This window comes from Cololabis saira, chromosome 12 (genome assembly GCF_033807715.1).
Source record: "Cololabis saira isolate AMF1-May2022 chromosome 12, fColSai1.1, whole genome shotgun sequence".
Lineage (NCBI taxonomy): Eukaryota > Metazoa > Chordata > Actinopteri > Beloniformes > Belonidae > Cololabis > Cololabis saira.
The window spans coordinates 35,291,374-35,311,878 of record NC_084598.1 but is presented as its reverse complement, the minus strand read 5'-3'; the positions used below and the strand labels follow the sequence as shown (position 1 = coordinate 35,311,878).

At 39.9% G+C, this 20,505-nt stretch overlaps 1 protein-coding gene across 2 annotated transcripts in view; it reads right to left on the bottom strand.

Moving 5' to 3' along the window:
* The window catches only part of sema3h (sema domain, immunoglobulin domain (Ig), short basic domain, secreted, (semaphorin) 3H), a 68,316-nt gene that overhangs the window by 27,148 nt on the left and 20,663 nt on the right, over positions 1-20,505 (bottom strand). For both annotated transcript variants that reach the window (XM_061736705.1, XM_061736706.1), the window contains exons 2-8: positions 14,337-14,491; positions 8,439-8,501; positions 7,781-7,900; positions 6,241-6,334; positions 5,140-5,259; positions 4,267-4,412; positions 2,749-2,863 (exon numbers count right to left, since the gene is read on the bottom strand). In XM_061736705.1, the coding sequence (XP_061592689.1) occupies positions 2,749-2,863; positions 4,267-4,412; positions 5,140-5,259; positions 6,241-6,334; positions 7,781-7,900; positions 8,439-8,501; positions 14,337-14,491 (813 nt within the window). The remainder of the gene's footprint in view (positions 1-2,748; positions 2,864-4,266; positions 4,413-5,139; positions 5,260-6,240; positions 6,335-7,780; positions 7,901-8,438; positions 8,502-14,336; positions 14,492-20,505) is intronic.

Below are 20,505 nucleotides of genomic sequence, written 5' to 3'. Positions count from 1 at the left end.
TGAGTGTGTAAGAGCTGGACAACATCAGAGAGTGTATCCTTTACTGTATATGTCCATGTTCTGTATAAAGAGATTATAATTCTAGCTGTTTCTCTCCGTTTACTCTGGACATCCTCCGTTTACATGAAGCACGATAAGAAAGTAATTCCAGCTAACTGCATGTGTTCTGTTTTTTTTTTTTCCATAAACCTCATCCTCCAAGGAGCAATTAGAAAAAACTCAGAGGGATAAATGAGCAAGTGTTGTGAGGAAGCATGATATTCCCTAATCTTTATGTCTATATCTGCACAGGTTCCCCCCTTCGGCTTACTTTTCTATTATTCTAACTGCTTTGTGTTGCTGTATGTGCAGCGTGTTGTTCATATTCCCCTCTATCTGAAGTCCTGTCAAAACCCCCAGCGGCCTCGGAGGCCAGAGATGGTGAGTCTGAGTCTCATCCTCCTTCGCTGACAGTACAAATATACAATCCTCCAAGGTTGTAGAAAAGTGTTTAGGAAAAGACAAAGTAGATATTAATTTTTTGACTACTCAGCCATTACTCATCCTTTTTTTTTATATATATATATATATATATATATATATATATGTTTTTATTGGCAGATTGTTTCCCCAATACAGAGCAAAACAGATGAACATACCTTTTTTTTTTTTCTCCCTCTCCCCATCCCTCCCCCCACGGTTATCATCATTAATTTTCCTTTCGGAATAGCAAAAAAATAATAATAATAAAATAAAAATAAAAAATAAAACAAATAATAATAAAAATTAAAAAAAATAGTAAATAAATAAAAAATAAAAAGATACTAATATAGTGACATAACAAAAAAGTAGTAGTAGTGCAATGAATGTAAACTTAAATAAGAAAATAAAATGAGAACGAAACCGAAATGGGTTATCTAGAGATTAATAATTATTTCTTAGATCAATAATTAGCAATTCCAGTAGTAGTCACAAGTTATACTAGCAAACACTTGAGTCGGAATGTTGTCATATATCACCCCCAGAGTTATATACCAATATTACTCATCCTTTAGTGATGCTCAGCTCAGGGCTGATATATTCAATCACCATGCAACATATGGAATATGACATAGTGTTTTGCCCACAGTGTTTGATCTCAAAGCCCTTTTACACCACATCTTCAAATTTGGGATGCACACAGCTAGAGGGTGTCACCAGAGCCGGACCTTTAACCCAGAGGTCAAAGCGACCGCTGGGCGCCGGCATTGACATTTCATGACATCACTGCTGTCAGCGCTCTAGATTATCAAGCCTTTTCTTTGCAGTCCCTTCACATCGTCTCTGAACTGCAACTGAAGCTTTAGGTTTTCGTCAGTGGATTAAACGTCGTCAGGAAACACTGCACATGTTCATTTGTACTGCCTGACACACACACACACCACGATGCATCTGCTTCCAGCGTAGCTGGGTGTTTGGAGATGTTGTGGGAAGGTGGCTCACTGCTCCATTATCCACGCCTGCCGTTGCTGGCATGGTTAATGGAGCGGTGCTCCGTGCCAATGAGGTGGAAGCCGGCGATCAGCAGAACTACAAAATGTCAGGCATTCGTCATTTGGATTTTGCAGCTGCCTTCCTCATGTTCCAGTTGGCATTCCACAACCATGATTAACCATTGTTTCCATTTTAAAAAAACTTCCTGAACAGGCTACGGTTAACCTTGTATTCATTGCCTTGAACAAAAGCAAAATATCAGTTTTTCAGCCATTTTTATAATCCATTTTTACTGATGAATTATTAGTTCTGCTAATAGTTCTGTGCCTTGGTAGGTGTTAACCATCAAAAATAACAGCAGCTAAGAAGCATACGATCATTACACGGATGTGATGAGATTAATATGTATTTGTGTATATGTATATATATATATATATATATATATATATATATATATATATATATATATATATATATATATATATACACATATATATACATATATATATATATATATATATATACACACACACACATACATAACAGAAAAGGGTCTTAGTTCTGCTCATAATTTAAATTTTTGCTCTCCGTGGCTTCACAACATGAATTTTAAACTTATGGACAAAAATTTAGATCTTGATACTTAATTAAGGAGTTTTTTAGAATCCACAGAACTACAGTAACATCTTGGTTTATTAAAGCACTAACTAAAAGCACGAGTGGACGGACCCGTTCCTCAACACAAACACACTCAACCACTTGATTAGCATCGTTGCGGATCCTCCATAATGAATAAAAATCAACCCAATGTTGGGCCCAGTTGCCGTGACAACCGAAGCTGAAGCACAAAGGCAAACCCAAGGTGACCGGCTGCTGGTCACCGTGGTAACGACGGAGCTATGCAGACATACAGTACACTGAGGCGGCGCTTAAGCCTTTTTTTAATATTTCTTCTGCTCAGTTCGTGAACCTTTGCCATCTCAAACAAACACGCACGCACACACGCAGGTACGCACGCACGCACACACACACACACACACACACACACACACACACACACACACACACACACACACACGCACACACACAGAAACTGGTAAAATTTATGAAGAAAAAAAAAAGACCCCTCTTTTATGAAACATTTAGAGCTCCAGCTGTTGCTGCTACCAGCAGCTGAGGCGTGATTATGCGTGTAATGCACTTGGCAGTCGTGCGTGGGTGCGTGTGTGTGTGTGTGTGTGTGTGTGTGTGTGTGTGTGTGTGTGTGTGTCTGTCTGTGTGTGTGTGTGTACTCACGCAGCTGGTCAAAATGTGTCTGTATGCCGTCGGCTCCTGGAACTGAACACACCATGCGAGCCTTCTGGAAGGTGCTCCACTTGTTGACTAAACTCCTCTGGCCTCCGATGTCGTTCTGCACAAGAGTTCAAACAATCCAATCAAATGATGCTTCACATGTGGGCGTCTATAATCTATCATTTTCAGTGAACCTCGTTCTGACGGCTGTTGAAAATAAACTTTCTGTCAAAATAACTCTAACACAGAACACGTAAAAATATACAAACTAGCGTGCATAAATGTGTCCACGTATTTTTACGTGAAGAGACACAACGCTAAAAACCTTCACTGCTTATCACTGTGGAGCAGAAGACAGCGATAGTGACGAACATAAACAGTTCATAAAACACACAAACAAACCAGCAAGAACATGACAGCGGACACACACACACACGTCGCCTTTTCACCAGAGGTGGGTAGTATCGAGTTACATTTACTCCGTTACATTTACTTGAGTAAGTTTTGGGAAATTTTGTACTTTTAGGAGTAGTTATGAATCACTATACTTTATACTTTTACTTGAGTGGATTTGTGAAGAAGAAACTGTTACTCTTACTCCGCTACATTAGGCTACGTTGAGCTGTTACTTTTCTTTTATCCCTTTTATCCACGTACGCGTCAATCTCATGACATCACTGAGTGATTCTTTGGGAAAAATGTTTGTTTTTGCATGTTTTGTCACATATACAGACTCAAACACACACAGAGTTTCTATGAGTTAATGGGCCTGTTCTAGTTCTGCCTGGTTAAAAAAGAAAAGCACAAAGGCTTGAAATTTTGTGCTACTTGTGCTTATTTTCTTAAGTTATTATTTATTAATTTAGTTTAGTTTAGTTTTATTTAGCACATAACATAAAAAAATAACATTACACAAATAAGTGCAGTTAAAAGAAACTGTGCAGGGAGGAGCGAGCAAGCCAGTAGGCTTATGAGGAGCCCCCACCTAATAACATTTAACAAAATAGTTATGAGGATACAAAATAAAAAAAAATAAAAAATAATAATATATCATAAAAATTGCATGTAGAACATGAATGAAAATAGAATTAAAAAAAGAAAAGAAAAAAGAAAAGAAAAAAGTACTTGAATTTACTTTTCATTTAAACTATTTTTTACTTTTTATTAATTTTAATTTATTTTATTATTTTATTGATTTAATTTGCCTGAAGATGATTATTTTGTACTTTTGTCTGTTTGAATGGTTGTGTTTAAAAAAAAAAAATCAGAGTACTTTTTTACTTTTACTCAAGTAATTATTTGGATGACTACTTTTTACTTCTACTTGAGTCATATTATTCTGAAGTAACAGTACTTTTACTTGAGTACAATTTTTGGCTCCTCTACCCACCTCTGACAGGAACACACACACACCTTGAGTGGCACATACATGCTCCGCCCTGCAGGCAAGCTCCTTTACGTAAACTACGTCCAGACAGGTTGGAGATGTCACTATCTTGGCTCAACAAACACAGCCCGTACCTTGCAGACACGTGCCACTCTGGAGTGGAGCACCTTGCCAGCGGCCCCCTCTGCCTCCTGAGCACGCTCGGTGAAGAACACGTAGACTTTATCGTCCTCTGGGTTATCAGTTTCAGACAGTGGCGCTACCCGCACAAACTGGGCACCTGGAGACATGCAGAAGAACACACAGGCAGGCAGGTCAATACCAGCCAATCAAATGTCACACTGTATATCTACAGCGATACGCAGGTAACATGTATGTTAGACTGAGGCGGCGCACAGAGACCATGAAGTTTAGACAGAGCAGCGAGAGTGAGCACGTATCATGTTGTTGTGAGCAGCAGACGTCGACACGTCGGCCTGATAAACTAAAAAAACCCCGTCGGGCATGTGGGATGATTTTAGAGATGCTGATTTAGAGATGTCCTAGTGTACACCTTTCAGTTTCGTATATCTAGTTTACAAAATCATAAATAAAGGGAGAGCTGGGTTGTGTATAAATGCTTAAACTAATAGGAATTTAATCAGTATGGCACTTTCCAAATATACAGATATGTTCAAATGTCTCCCATCAGGTTCAAACAAGCTGGATCGAGATCCAGATACCTCTGTGTTTTGCTCGATAACAAAACAAACTACATGTAATACATATGTTGTTTACAGTTTTCAATAGCCAATTGTTCAACAAGCATGATATTCTTTACTGAAACCAACAGTAAAGGTGGTCTGCTTGCAGTATGTGATGGTTCATATACGGCAGACTTTAATGGTGGATTCGATCCACCTTGAAAGGGGGAAGTTAAAATTTAAAAGCATCTTTCTCAGCCTCCTCAACTTTACTGCAGAAACAAGGAATGCTGGGGTTTCTGCATCATTTCTCTCTGCACTCACCCTGCAGCCAGGTGGAATCGTACTGCTCAGTGCGGATGACGTGGCGGTTGCCGAGACTTCGGAAGAAAGCTGAGTCCCGGCTCATGAAGTCTGACGTGATGCCTGCGTACAGCTCTCCATCTGCACATTGTACCCAAAAAAACACACATTCGATTAATATTTCATTCAGAAAAATGCAGAAATGCTGCAAATAATTCCCACACGTGTCAACAAATTACTCCCAACAGACAGAAACAACTAGGGCTGGGGATCGATTCAAATATCAAGAATCGATTCGATTCCGATTCTTAAGATTCAGAATCGATTATCAAGATTTGATTCGATCCGATATTGATTTGGGTTACTGTTATTAAAACTGTTTTTTCAGCTGTTGCATAAATTATATGACTGTCTAGTTATGCAATATATTGATACTAGTATTATATTGAGATTCAACAGCAAGTATCGGCAGCTAATGATGCTGTAAGGACCAATCACCTCCCAGAATGCTGATAGAACTGCTTTCAGAAACATCGTGTGGGGCAGAATTACCAAACAGATCCAGGGGGGAAACAGAGGACGAAAGAAATCGCTTTTATTTTTTCCCCATTTATGAGAATTTGGTTTTTAGCATTTATACAAATGTAACCCCAAGGCAGTATATAAAGCAAAGAAATGTATGCAATTATTACTGAAAACTCTAATGTTTTCATACCTTTAAACATATTTAAAGGCAAAAACATGGCACCAGTTATTCTCGTGGCCAACAAAATATTCCTTTTTTGGGCATAAACAAAAAAGTATCAAAAGTTGTAATGTAATGATGAAAAAAAAAACAAAAAAAAAAACAAAAAATATATATATATATTTTTTTTTTTAAATCGATCTTTAGACATATGAATCGATTTTTAGGAATTAATATGAGAATCGATTTAAAATCGGAGAATCGATCTTTTCAACACAGGCCTAGAAACAACTACAAGTGTAACTTCTGCGCTGCAGGTTGTGTTCTGCTGATGAGAAACTGGAGATTTGATCATCCACGCACAGCCAAACGTTTTGAGTCATAAACTTCTTGCACCTGACATTTCACTTGGGTTGAGCTTTGAAGAAACATCTTACCAACGACGGCAGAAGCGGTTTTCTGAAATGGGTCGTAGGGGCATTTCCCCTTCCCACACTCGGTCTGGCTGTAGGAGAGAGTCTGGTGCTCGGACTGGCAAAGAAAAGCAGACACAGATGTCAGATCGGAAGAAAAAGCAGCAGAGCAGAAAGATGGATGACAGACTCATTCAGAGCGGGTGAAATTAATAACCCTATACATCCACTAATGTACAAAACAGAAAAAAGCCGTAAAGAACACAAATCCACACAGAGAACAGTTAATTGAGGCCAACAGGTTAAACAGAGGGATTGTAAAGTCTGTGAAGTCTTAAAGCAGTCTGCACCGCCGGCTCCTCTAAGAACCGCGTCTGAACCTCTGCGGTGAACTCACGAGGCCTTTAAAGGAATTAGCGGGTCTCCGACACACATAAATACACACATGTACATGCTGCTGCAACACTAATGCAGGAATGCTTATAACCAGACTCCTGTAAAAACCCTAAAAATCGCTCATTTCACACCAACGCAAATGCTGGGGGTTTGAATTTCATTTCCAAAACATTCAGTCTCACGCACAAACAGCCAGACTCCCATAACTGAAACGGGACACCCTGCATAACTTACACAAACGGGAGACACTCTCGTTCTCTGGAATTACACTGTATTTGACTTTGAAACGTCAAATAAATCTAAAGTCCCTGCTGGCCCCCGCAGGACAGCCATAGTGACGAATGAGTATCTCTTCATATTCTGGACAGATGGCAGAATATGAACTCTGGCAGGTATGTGGGCATAGGGGCAGACGCCACATGTGATATTTCAGCTGCTCGCAGAGCTAGGTATAGGGGCTGGGAGCCTGGACACACACGGAGGATGCTGGGCGGCGGGAGTAGAACATTCATAAAACATTGTAGTCAGCCTGTTCAAATCTCATCAGTTTGTGTTTATACTTTTATTTATGATGCAACTTTCAAAAACCTGCAGCTTGAAGCTTGTAAACGAGCGTGTTAACAGCTGTATGGATGCGATGCAGTCATGCGGAGTAGAAAAAGGTACAACTCCCGAGATTTGTCTGACTTTTTCCACAAAGTTAAACAAGATAAACACACAAACTATCTGGGAACCAGTCAAGACTTCAGTTTTGCACCTGCTTTTTACAATCTGTCTTTTTGGTCCATTTTACCTTCAAGCCAAACAACTTTTTATTACTTCTTGGTCAAATTCATTGCCGGCAGATCATTAAAATCACAAAATATGGCAGGTGAGAATGTTTCACATCTGTAAATGTAAGGCATTTGCTATAAAAAAATAAAAATAAATAAATAAATCCCATTTCGGGGAACCAGACAGTTACTGTGTGTGGAAGACTATCATCCTCACGCAAGATAACCAGGTCTAAGTCTCTGCCTGTGAGGCAGCTAGAGCCACAAAATCTTAAATAAATACAATAATTCACATTTGACACACTGATTACCACGTCTAGTTGTAACTGAGAGAGTGATTTTTAGCTGAATGCTGGTTAAAAGTTCATATATGCGTTGCATGACTGGGGTATTACCTGGTGGAAGATGCTGGTAGCGATGAAAGTGCAGCGGGGGTTGAAGGCTCCGGTACCACACACGTACAGGTGAGTCTGATTAAAAGGCTGCAGGACTCGCAGGAAGTTAGCGCACTCCAACTGCCCAGAGAGAAACGTGCACGCAGAGAGACCACAGTGTGAGAAGTCATAGCTTTTTTCTACCACTTTCTTATGAGTCTGTGTCATTTTTTATTATTTGCATTATTGCAAGTCACTCTTCATTTTGTACTTCCTCAACCTGGATCTTTATTTCCCAACCAGGTTATGAGATTCTGTTTGTTTACAGTTCCCACATGAATCAGCATCATTCAGCTTTAGTTCCGCTTGGAGATTGTCATCGGTCGTACAACTGTTTGGTTTTGTTGTTGAGCGTTTTAGACAGAACTGGTTTGGTAGTATAACGCTGCAACAGAGTAAATGGTGGCAAAAAAAAACAAAACAAAAGATCTGATATATCCTGACCTGTAGGTCACTGATTCATATCTGTTGCAGTTTTGTCTGGAGGCGCTTCTTTTTCTGTGTGACTCAAGTGCCTCTTGCCTACATTCATGGTAACGCAAAGGTTTAGCATGCCGCCGTCCTTACATTACAGTGTTTGCATGTACATCTGTGTGTGTGTGCGTGTGTCTTGAATCACCTCTGGGTCTTTTCCAGCCATGAGGCATTCCTGAACGCGGTCCGGACTGGCGGGCCAGTACAGCTGCAGAGAGCATGGAGGGAAGAGAACAGATAGAGATGGAAGAGATTTAAAAATAATAACGTCTTCCTTGCTCACACAACATTTCCCATAAAACGACTTTTGGGGATTGGCAGGAGCTCTGCAAGGAAGCCGGGCCGGAGCGTCGACAGAACATGACTAATCCCGATCAAAGAAAAAGAAGAAAAAAAAAGTTTGTCTCATGTCTAAGCAGAGGCAGCTTCAGGGAGATAATAAAAACCAAATATCGGCTTGTTAAAAGGTTAAACTCTCAAACCAGAAGCGATGGTGGACACATGTCTAATCAATAGGGGTGTAACGATACACTAATCTCACGATACGGTGCGATACACGATATTGAGGTAACGATAACGATACGATACGATATTATAGCAGTATTTTTTAACAACCTTGCATGAGGAACATATGACTGGAAAAAATGGTCTTTTATTTGAAAGACACAAAATACAAAACAATGCTGTGCATTTGCCCTATTGTTACAGTTTGTAATGCTTTATAACTGTTTAAGTTTTAAAGAGAAAGGCAGGCCAACCATTTTCCACAAACTGAACTAAAAGTAAATGTCAGGTTTGCATTATGCATCTTCAGTTTCATACAATAAAAATATTTTGCCACAAACTGAATAGTTTCTCTCATGTATGATTTGACTTTTTTCTTTTTTCGGATGCGTGTTACTAGTCAACACAATAGATTAATATTAATATTCCAATATCGCAATACACTTTGTCACCTCCACGACACGTATTGTGACGTTTTTGTATCACGAAATTTTGTGGCACGATATATTGTTACACCCCTACTAATCAACAACCGACTTTTTCCCAAAACTCCATTTTCAGACTGAAATTGATTCATTGACTGAACCTTTAAATAACTGTGTCGTCACTGAGCGTCTTTATTGTATTAAGAAAATACCAAAAATCTACAATTTGATGGCAAAAACCCTCAGAAAAGTTGTGAGAGATGCACGTTTACTGTTGTGTTACATCATCCTTCAATTTAACTCCACTTTTGTTTGGGGGCTGAGGACGCTCGTTATTGCAGATTCGGGGGAAGGAATGTGCGTCAGCTGTTGCCGAATACTCGATTTCCGCGTCTGTGTCAGTCCATGGTTGTACTTGTCTGGTTCTCCCCTTCATGATGCAACATACATTTTCAATAGGAAGCAGCTCTAGACGGCAGCCGGCTTTGTGTCTATGAAGCCGTGCAGAATGATGAGTGAATGAGTCGGTGCAGCCATCGGCGCTGATGCTGCAACACGCCATCACAAATGCTAGCTTTGGCCCCTTTTTGATAACAACCTGGATAGTCTTTTTTTTTTTATCTTTTGCACGTAGAACAAAAGATAAGACTTGTGTTTTCCTCAAACTCTGAAAGTAAAACGTGGACTGTGACCACGGCACACGTACCCATAATCTCTCTGCCCATCTGAGACGGGCTCGTGTGCCGTGTTTCTGCACCTACTTGCACAACATTGTTTCATGTTAGACTGTCCTGAGCGATTATGGATTACAGAGGTTGATTACAGAGAACGAGAGTTTCTCATGCAGACATCCAGCCGTGGTTTCCAACCTTTGCTTATGCACTGAAATCTCCCCAAATTCTCTGAATATTCTCATAATCTAAGACGACCAAACCAATTTGCAATTTAACAGTGGGAAGCATTTTTTCTTTCTTCTTTAATTTAACATTTACTCCCTTTTGAAAATGCTAAACTTTTAAACCATAACAATGTTACGAACATGTTCCATAAACTTCTCTTTCTTTGCTCTTTTGTGTCTTTCATAGGGATCGAATTTGAAATCTGTTCATCGTTTGCTCTGCGAAAACACTGAAAAACATTTAATCCGTGCTTGTGTTTGTTAAATAGAGGCTAAACTGGATTAACAAATTACAGATTTCGGTTTTGCTTCATTTTAGAAATCTGTTTTTTATAAAGCTTTATAATAAACATCATTATTTCTGTTGTTGTACCAGTTATAGTTTTGTTTTTCAGCTGAGTTGGACTCCAGGTCAAAGCAGCCAGTTCTTACGTTTATTTGCGACTCCATGGTTGTAACACTGTCATCAACAAAGGAGCCGAACCTGGAGCAATAAAGGCCTTTAACCACCAGACAGTTTTTGTACTTAAAGCTACATTTTAACGAGACAGCCCTTTGAACACATCTCCTCCCTACAATGTTGAAATAAAACCACTGAAACGTCTGTGGCACATCTGCTCCGCAGAGGAGATACGCGACGGAGCAGAGCGAGTGTTGGCGGCGAGGTGGAGCTGATCCAGCCAGGGTTCGGGGCCAGGTACGCAGAAGATTATCAAACACCAGAATTACTGACCTGATCTAAAAAAAGAGACAAAGGCTGTTTCTCGTTTCAGATGTGCTTTGGTTTGATCGTGAGCTTATTCTGGATTCATGTGAGATTCTAACTCTTGATAACAACGTTTTTGTTGTGAGTAAACACATTGGCAACACCAGTTCACCAATTTCTTCAAAACTTACAAAGCATACTGGAACTAATTTAATCTAAACGACAGGAACATTGGACTGGCTGGCCCTTCATCTGTGGGTTAAAAACTCCAAAACTGCAATTATTTCACTGCTTTTATGTGAATCCAAGAAGAGAGGAAGTAACACAAGTAAAGATAATGTGCAGGAGGGTGAATTGAGGCAGCTACATGACTAATCTAAATGTTTCCCTGAGTCGGTCATTCCCTCAGAGACCCGAGTCAAGACGCAGAGATGGGACTGATATGATGGACAGCCACACTTAGAAAACAGAAATGACACATATCTGAAGAAACACAGGACAATATTTCACCGCGCATCAAAATCAATCAGAGTAAAATCAAATAAAACAATCTATCATAGATCCTTAACAATTAAAGACGTAGGAAACATGCTTATCAGTGATATCCAAACGCGCCACTACTCTGGAAGTCTCTCCTCAATCCAGAAACTGCAAAATTAACTTGTACCAAGTGATTAGTGATAAATGTTGGCGGTTTTAGGAAAGTATTTCTGGATGTCCAGTAATTGTTCCCGTATGCAGTTGTTCCCGCAGAGCCCAGAGCAGCGCTGAGACCATCAGATTAGATTAGAGGCCACGCTCTCCCTAATCTCCAAATACCACACACTGACAGGAACACGGACCACCGCTGAAGGAGAACCAGCAGGTAAAGACTGCGGTTAATGGGGATCGGCCTCGCTGTGTGAAAAGCATGCCGGCTGCCACTTTGTCCAACGTACAAGGAGAGCCCGGGCGCATAAATCAGACTAGAAAAAAGGATAAAGTGATGAAAATGAGAATTTTTTGCGTTGCAGAGGGCAAGACGAAAGTGGCAAAAGAGCAAAAACACATGCACAAACAATGTGTGTAATAACAATTGCCAGCTGCAGACTCACGTAAAAAGAATGCCCTTTTTTTTTCTCTGGTTAGTGACTAAATATGACTAAAAGCAACAGCCGGAACCGTGGGGACTGATTATTTGTCAGTTTTCCATAAAATGCTCGGCATTTAAATGCACCGATTTAAAGTTCTGCAGGAAAAGATACCCATCTGGACGTCTGTGGAGAAAATGGACAGAAATGTTGAGAATATGGCTCAGAGAGGGGGGGGCTTTAACACCACCAGGGGAAAAAACTGCACACAAGCTGGAAGGGTATAAACAGCCGACGAGTACTGTATGCATAAATACATAACTCGACAGCTCGCATGGAGCTGAATTACGAGTTAACTGTGATTATCTCTGCTTTTTGCTGGCTGGCTGCCCGGCTGAGTGGGTGGCTGGCCAGCTCCGCCGCTCTCTGTCTGTCTTGTCTACCTGTCCGCTCCCCTGATTGCTCGCATGCGCATGTGACTGATGAGGGTATTGATTTGATGCGACAGGTCACAGTTATGAGAAAGCCCGCCGTCGCTGTCTCCGCCGTGACCCTGAACTCAGTCAGCCATTAACGTGTCGGTCTGGCGCTCTGAAGCTGTAATACGGCCGCGGTGAAACAGGATACTGTAACAAGCCGTTACTGTAGTTGTTTTTTTCTTCCGATGATTTCCCCACGGATTTATAATCCTCTGAATCTGAAGGTTGCTTTATTTATTTTCTTCTGCAAACCTTGGTTTTTGATCTCCTACGAGAATGAATATTATCCCGATTGATGCTGGGTGTGTTTGGATGCACCAGTGCTCGCAGGCTGGGAACTAGACCAGCTGCACCATGGAAAAAAAAATGAAAAAAACAGTTTACAGTACACTTCCTGCCTCAGGGATATAAGCTCCATATTACTAAGCTTCTTCTTCATGAAGCTTAACAAAGCATCATGTGAAAATCCCTTTCTTTAAGTGTTGATCACCACTTAAAAAGATGCAACAACTGGACAAGGTTCATACCAGAATATCAAATCAGGTAATTAAATATTGCTTTTTGTGGACGGGACACAGGTAGCAGCCTTTTCTGCTGATTTATATACATGTAATGTGAGGGAAAATGATAGCTGACTCGTTAGCTGCTGAGATAAAAACGCAGTCGAGCCGTTTAGTCCACAAGCTCCTTCCTGGAGGTCTGGATCTTCACCACATTTCACTCCTCACTTTCATGATTTTCTCTACTAAGACCATCTAGTTTAAGGTAAATACAGTATAAAAAATAGACAACAGCAGTTCATTTCTTCCAGATTTCAGATGTTCTTGTTTGAGGAATAATGGATCCTCCACGCCGACCCAGAGCGGATCAGAAGTAAACAGAAAACTGAGGACGAAAAAAATGCAAGAAATGTATGTAAAAGGACTTGTGGCCTGACTGGAACTCATTATTTCAATGTCTTTTCAGGGTTTGTTTTTTTCTTTATTTTGGCAAGCTGCTAAGAATAACATGATAAATGGTTTTCCAGGCTAAACGAAAGCCGCCCGTCCCCTGAAAGCTACAGTAACATGTAAAAGATGTTTTTTCAGCATCAGTGGAGGACCAACTAGAAAGACGTGGAAAGATGACACAGTAGTTGTGTTTCCATCTGTCTGCCAAATGGATCTTCATGAAAAATGGACATTAGCCTTTTTATAAACCATTACCTGCTTTGGGGTGAATAAATTATGCTGTATAATCCCATTAACCGGTGGTGATATGGACTTTATCCCTGCTTAATGGCTGTAATAAACAGCAGAATAATTACTAAACGAAAACAAAACTTCAAGGTGAAAGACACAAAAAACAGTCACTTTGGCCAGATACACAGGAAAAATCTCTTTGGGATATTGTTTTTCTAGATGGATTTCAGTTCTTTTTTCATTTATAATATCTGAATTTTTGTAATTTTTAGTCAGTGAAAGCTGAAACAGGTGATAATTCATATGTTCAGTCATGCAAGTCACATAATCTCTAAGAAAAACTAATTCAAGACATCAATTCTTTCCATCGTCTTAAATACACATGAACTCCTTTGAAAAAGGCAAAAAACAACTCAAGCATCTTCTTTTTTTGTGTCAGGGGGGTTGAAATACTATTATTGAACCTTAACTAGCGTCAAAATTTAAAATCCGGTCCTAGTTTCACTGAAACTGAATGAGCTAATGAAGGTAAGAGCAAGAAAAAAAAAGGTAATAAAGAAAAAGAAACAAAGATTTTTGTAACAACAGCACATGATACTTGAAGACAGATAAGAATGCAGACAGGATATTAGTCAGCAGGGGTGTGGCTCTCATTAAACCGCCGGTCCTCGGCTCCGTCGAGCCTCATCAGTTTTCTTAATCTTTTCTGATTTGGTGATGCGTCCGCGTATCGCCAATCATCAATAATGAATGTTTGTATTGCACCACGGCTCCTCTAACCTGTCGCGGGTTCTGCGTGATGTCATCCAGACTGGTGGAGAGCAGGCTGTCTTTCATGGCCACGTAGAGACGTCGCCTGTCTTCGTCCGGCAGCAGGGAGTGCAGGTCTCCGGCCACCAGGGGCAGCGTCAGCAGCCGGCCGTTCTGCACCAGATCTACAACAGAGGAGGAAAAAAATAATAACTTTGAGTTCGAAGAAGTACAAGGAAAAGCGAAGCGGCTGCTTGACCTTAACTAGCTGAAGAAGGCCTGAGGCTTTGTATTTTTATCTTTTTGTCAAATAAACATTCTCCTCAAACCACTAACAACCAGAGGTGTCAAAAGTATTCACATTCATTACTCAGGTAGAAGTATAGATACTAGAGTTTAAATATACTCCTGTAGAAGTTGAAGTATCAACTCAAGTTTTTTACTCAAGTAAAAGTATAAAAGTACTGGTTTCAAAACTACTTAAAGTATAAAAGTAAAAGTAATGTAAGGGGGAAAAAAGCCCTTAAGGACAAAAGCCATTGAAAATGAATGCATCTTAGTATAATGCAAATATATTAAAGAACCATATATGTGTACTATTGAGCATTAACATGTGATTCAGAGAGCAGAAGATATGATGACTAGTTGCCTATAAGTATTGTTATGGTGCAAAACGTCAAACTCAGAGGCATGTTATCATTTATCCTAACCTTTATTGGAATGTACATCCAAGTTTAGTTGCAGGAATCTGAGGGAACGGATGTAAGAACAAAACTGGACAAGAACATCTGAAACAACCACAACCAAATTCACTCTATCTGGATGGAGCAATTTAACTGGATAGTTTTTTTTTAAAGGCCGAAATGAAATAGAGTAACGAGGCTGTTTTTAAAATGTAGGGAGTAAAAAGTACAGATAATTGCGTGAAAATGTAAGGAGTAAAAGTAAAAAGTCGTCTGAAAAATAATTACTCCAGTGAAGTATAGATAACCTAAATTTCTACTTAAGTAAGGTAACAAAGTATTTGTACTTCGTTACTTGACACCTCTGCTAACAACCAACTCTTGATGAAACTGTCATGCTAAGCCATAAAACAATGATGTAACACTGAGCTTAACTTAGTTTGTTGTCAATCTGGGAGCTAAAATGTTTATTTCCCACGGTGAAATAAACAAATCAAATATCTGGCCGGCATAACAATGGCCCGGTTTTGACGTAAAATATTATCTTGAGCGATAAACGCTGAGATAAAGCGACAAAACCTTCCCACACCTGTGCCATCTGGGACACGTAGCCGTCTGCTGTTTGTCTTACTGCCTCATTTCTCTTATCTGGCTGGACACTCATATCAGACAAAGAAACTGTAATGTATCTTTTGTGGACAAACAAACAGGCTCACGCACCCGTACACACACACACACACACCAACGCACCGAGCCCGAAGCTGCATCTGCAGACAAGCTGTACAATAACAAGAGATTGCGAAAGCGCAGATAATGAACGCAGACGTTACATTTTTTTTAAATGATCAGTCCGCTGCACCGAGTAAACTATGAGAACTATGGTGCGGGAGATGCTCTGATTATATCGGAACGAGGACAGAAATTGCACGTCCGTCCGTCTCAAAACTGACGTTGGTGTTTTATCAGCCAGGTGCTCCTCACTTTTGGAGTCCGAGTGATGGAGAAGCAGAAAAGCTTCGACACAGGAGCGTTGAAGCGGCAGCGGCAGGCACGGCTTCACACGTCGTCAGCTCTAAATAGCAGTGTGAAGTAAAAACCACTCAGAAAACATGCTTGAACCTAAAAAGCAGAGTATGTAACTCTGAGCATACTCCAAACAGACGAGATGAGAACATTTTCCAACCACTGAGATCAGATCCAAAGCTGAATCGTTATATTTACGATAATCCAGCTTCACAATTTAAATGCTGCCCAGTTAAACATAAATGTTTAACTTCAGGATTTATCACCTTTGACAACGGCGGTCAAGTCAATTTCATGTTTTGGCTTTGGGCCGTTTCTCCACACTGAGGGATACCGCCTCCCGAACACGCAGTTTGTTTCTTTAAGCTGTTAAATCTGAGCTGGCGCTGAGTTCTGAGGTGTATCACGCTCAGTATAATCAAGGTAATGTCTCTGAAAGTATCACAACAACCTGGACTTCCTGCATGGAAAACCTCTGGGGAAATCAAACCTGGCGGCGTTTAACTGAATTAGAAAAGAACAATAATATCAGTTTTCACATTTCATGGGAATCCAGTGCAATTCCAATTATGATAAGGGCTTGGTATAGGTATAAAGTTATAGTGCACGATTGTTTGTCATACAAATTACTGCAGTTAAAGCCACAGTTATGCAATAACATATAATAATACCTTTTAAATCCACCTTATTATTATGAAGAAAGGAATGTGGTTATCCGTACTATAGTCTGTCAACTCCGTAAAATGGTAAAAAAGAGAAAAAGCATCAAGTCCAATGCAAATATCCCTGCTGCTTTCATACAGTTAATAAAAATGATTAAGGGGATTAAAACCTCAAGTAAGTGATTATCTCGAATAATTGCGATCACACGACTAAAAGCTAAATGAATATTCTGGAGATAACCCAACTCTAGGTTTATTATTAAATTGTAAGAAATGTAAACTTTTGTTGAACTTTTGTTCAAAACAAGATAATGCAAAATAATGTGGAATTAGAAGAATATGTTTGCAGCAACATGGCAGTTAATGTTGGCGCTGGTTGCAATAAAGCAATCCCTACAAACCATGGCCATTTTAACTTTGCATTTGTACAAAAGGTTTACAAAAAGGGCCGTTTGTGCAGGAATCTTTGTCTTGACGCTTTCATCGGCATGTATGGTGGAAGTAGAGGCCGTGAACTTTCCTTCTTTCACAGCTACACACACAAAGTGGCAGCAACCGGACAGATGTCTGTACAAAACCTTTAAAAATGGACCATTCCAGAGTTTAAACAACCCTAGGTCTAAACTTGGATGGTTAAAAAATATAAACTTAACAAAACCTTATGAATCAAAAGGAGTTTTGGTCCCTGATGGAGGTTTTTAACTCCTCACTATAAACAATAATAAAAGGCCGAGGGTTGTTTTAACTCTAGATGGTTCCTTTAATTTCTTTACAGGTCTATTTGTGATAAAGAACTAACATTTGTCTTCCTGCTTGTACAGACAGGGATGTTGACGAATCTGTCTTGATCAGATTTCATTGCTTTATGATAAAGTTCAAACCTGTTCAGCTTCTTCTCTAAATGCTGAGTCGTCACTGTGTTTTGCCAGTTTGGTTTAGTCCCAGTTTGACTCAGAAATGTCAAAAATACCTGTAACAAGTGGAGGACATGCAAACCAACTACACAAAAATAAAGCATGCCTTTAATTCACCTTTGATTACCGCTTATACACCAAACAAACAGATATCTATACATCAAATCTAAGCACGTTGCTGTGGCTGACTGTTTTTTATTTCTTTTTGCTCAAACAGCAATGTCAAAACGGAGCTTAAAAAGCAATCTAACATCAAAGCCATCGATGATTGTCAGTATCTCCAATATTTCGCTGCATGTGTTCTTTCAAATACTCTCTTAGTTTAATCTCTTGAAGTGTTTCAAGTTAATGAAAATGAACTCGTGAAGCGTGAGGTCAAAAGAAAACCACGAAAGCAGGAAAAAGACAAAACCGATGCGGTCATGGAAAAGTCACAGTCTTTCAGTGTTGTGTGACAGCCTGGAAATGTGACAGACTGTGTGTCATGTGCAACAAAAGTCTCAGATTTGCCAACTAGCAGAGCGACGTGAGAGGAAGGTCGTTGTCAGCTGCAGCATATTTGCAGAAGCTCGGGTGAATACTTATTTGTTTAGGTGACAACGAGACTTTAAACACCTAAAGATGCGCGGCGTCTGCCCTCTGCAGAAAATAATCTGAAGTTTGGAGCTCGATGTTCATCACAGCTAATGTGCAATGTGATTTTAGGTTCACAACGGTGTGCAGGATGGAGAAATTAATACTAAAAGTGCATAAAGAAGTTGCTTAAAACCTTGTATCTTATGCAAAAAAAGAGACCTGAGGGAAAATAAGTCTCTCAGAAATTCTCCCAGTCTACAATGTTTATTTATTGATCTATTTTTATTGAACAGGGCACAGATATCCTTGAGCAGATGAAGAACATGCTGGAAGGATAACAGATTCAGTCGGATATGAAAATAACTGTGTTTTTCAGGACCAACATCCCTCCACTTACCACACCCCGTGTTTTACAATTAGGTTCCAATATGAGTTTGTTTTTCTTTTCATCGTACTTAAGCAGATTCAACTATTTTCCCCCGCCGCCACTCCCTCTGAGCATGTTTCTTCTCTTTCTTTTTCATTTTCAGTGCAATTAAAAAACAAAAGGTCTGAAGGAATACCCTGCAGAGTTGCTCAATTAACGTCTCTTCAGATGCAACACACAGCTCCCGTCAATAAGGATTTTCTCCTAACTAGAGTTTCTTATCAGCAGGACGTCGTCATGAAACGTGTTTTTACACGTGCTTCGTTCATAAATGGGTTTTCCAGGAATGAAAATTAGTTAACGGGTATTTCTTTATGTTCTTATGGCTGTTAGGAGACAAAAAAAAGATGATGTGGAACCCCGTGATGCTTCGTTACATTTACAGGAGGTTGAATCTGATTTGTTTTGACCCTTTACAGATTCATCAAAAAGGCGAGCTGACAGTTTTCCACAACTCAGCCCAATTAAGAAGTCTCCCGCCGTGAGCCGTGTGACTTTTCTATACAGTTCTTTAGTTGGTATGTACTGTATCGTCACATGGAACCGTAAGTGTATCCAGGGAAAACTCGACTTTTTTCATCATCTTTGGGCATCTTTGTCTGAACCAGCCGACAGATAAAATACTCCGACACATAGAACCTAATAACTGACCTTATGTTTTCATTTACATTATCACATTACATTAAAGAGGTTAGAAAGACCTCTGACTCTTGACTTAACCCATTGATGAGTGGATGTCCTTTCCATCACCACAAGCACAGCCAGGTGAAATGTATTATTTCACTTTGCGGGATAATCTAGAGGGAACTCTGCAGCTGCTGGTGTCAAAGTGTTCGCATCTGCAATCGGAAACATTTTGCAAGCAATTGACCTGCAGGGGCGACTCACCGAAAAAAAGTCTTTAAAGTCCAAACAGAGCATTAGCTTGGCAACAGTAACAGATTTATTTGGTGCTCACCAAAAGCAGGTTTTCAGGAAAAGTATCTCCAACTAACAGTACGCAAGGTGGTAGACATGGGAGTTTGGGAACTGAACAGTTTGCTAAAAATTCAGTTATGAATTCTGCAAGAGCGCTTGAACATCACGAAGGTCATGTGTCTTAAAGTAGAAGCTGAAAAGGATGATTTTGACAGCAAAATGTTCCTGAGCACATTAAAAAAGCAAATATGACTGAATCAAAAGGCACATTTACATTTTATGCAGTAGATTTATTACATCTGCTGAGATTTCTCTTCATTAAATGGTTGAAATATGTTTCTTTGAGTTAAAAGTCTGTTATCAATTAAATATAAATTGTTTGTGATCCTTCGTTTTCTTGCATTGGTTTACCATTTTAAACTCTGCACAGAAAATGCAAAAGTGGACAAGTCTGAAGTGAGGATGAGGAGGTGATAGAGATGAGGAACAGCTGGAGGAGAGAGGAGAGAAATTATGTGACAAAAAAAAAGGACAATGAGATGAAAAACGGTTTGATGGAGGGAGACAGTTGCGAGATGAGAATGGGAAAAATGTCAAAATACCACGAGATGATGGACAGATTAGAAAAGGGGAAAACAGGAGGGGGCAAAAGGAGGCAAACGCACTGGAGGGAATTGTGACGGAAGAAATGAATAAATAATGATGGATAAGGATGAGGATCAGCAGGAAGACGAGGGATAAGATGAGACAGGGAGGGATTGGGTGAGATGGGTGGAACGGGGTGGAGGGGGGTGTTCCAGTAAAGAAAAAAAGAAAAGAATCATGTTTCAGTGACGCTGTGGGGCAAATGATGGACACGGGGCTGGATTGAGGAGGAAGTTGAATCGAACAAAAGAACAGTGTGAAGGGGAATAGTAGCCGAGGGCAAGATGGAGAATCGTAGGTCGATGGCAGCCTGGAAATTACTGCATAGATAGTTGGATAAGGTGGGAGAAG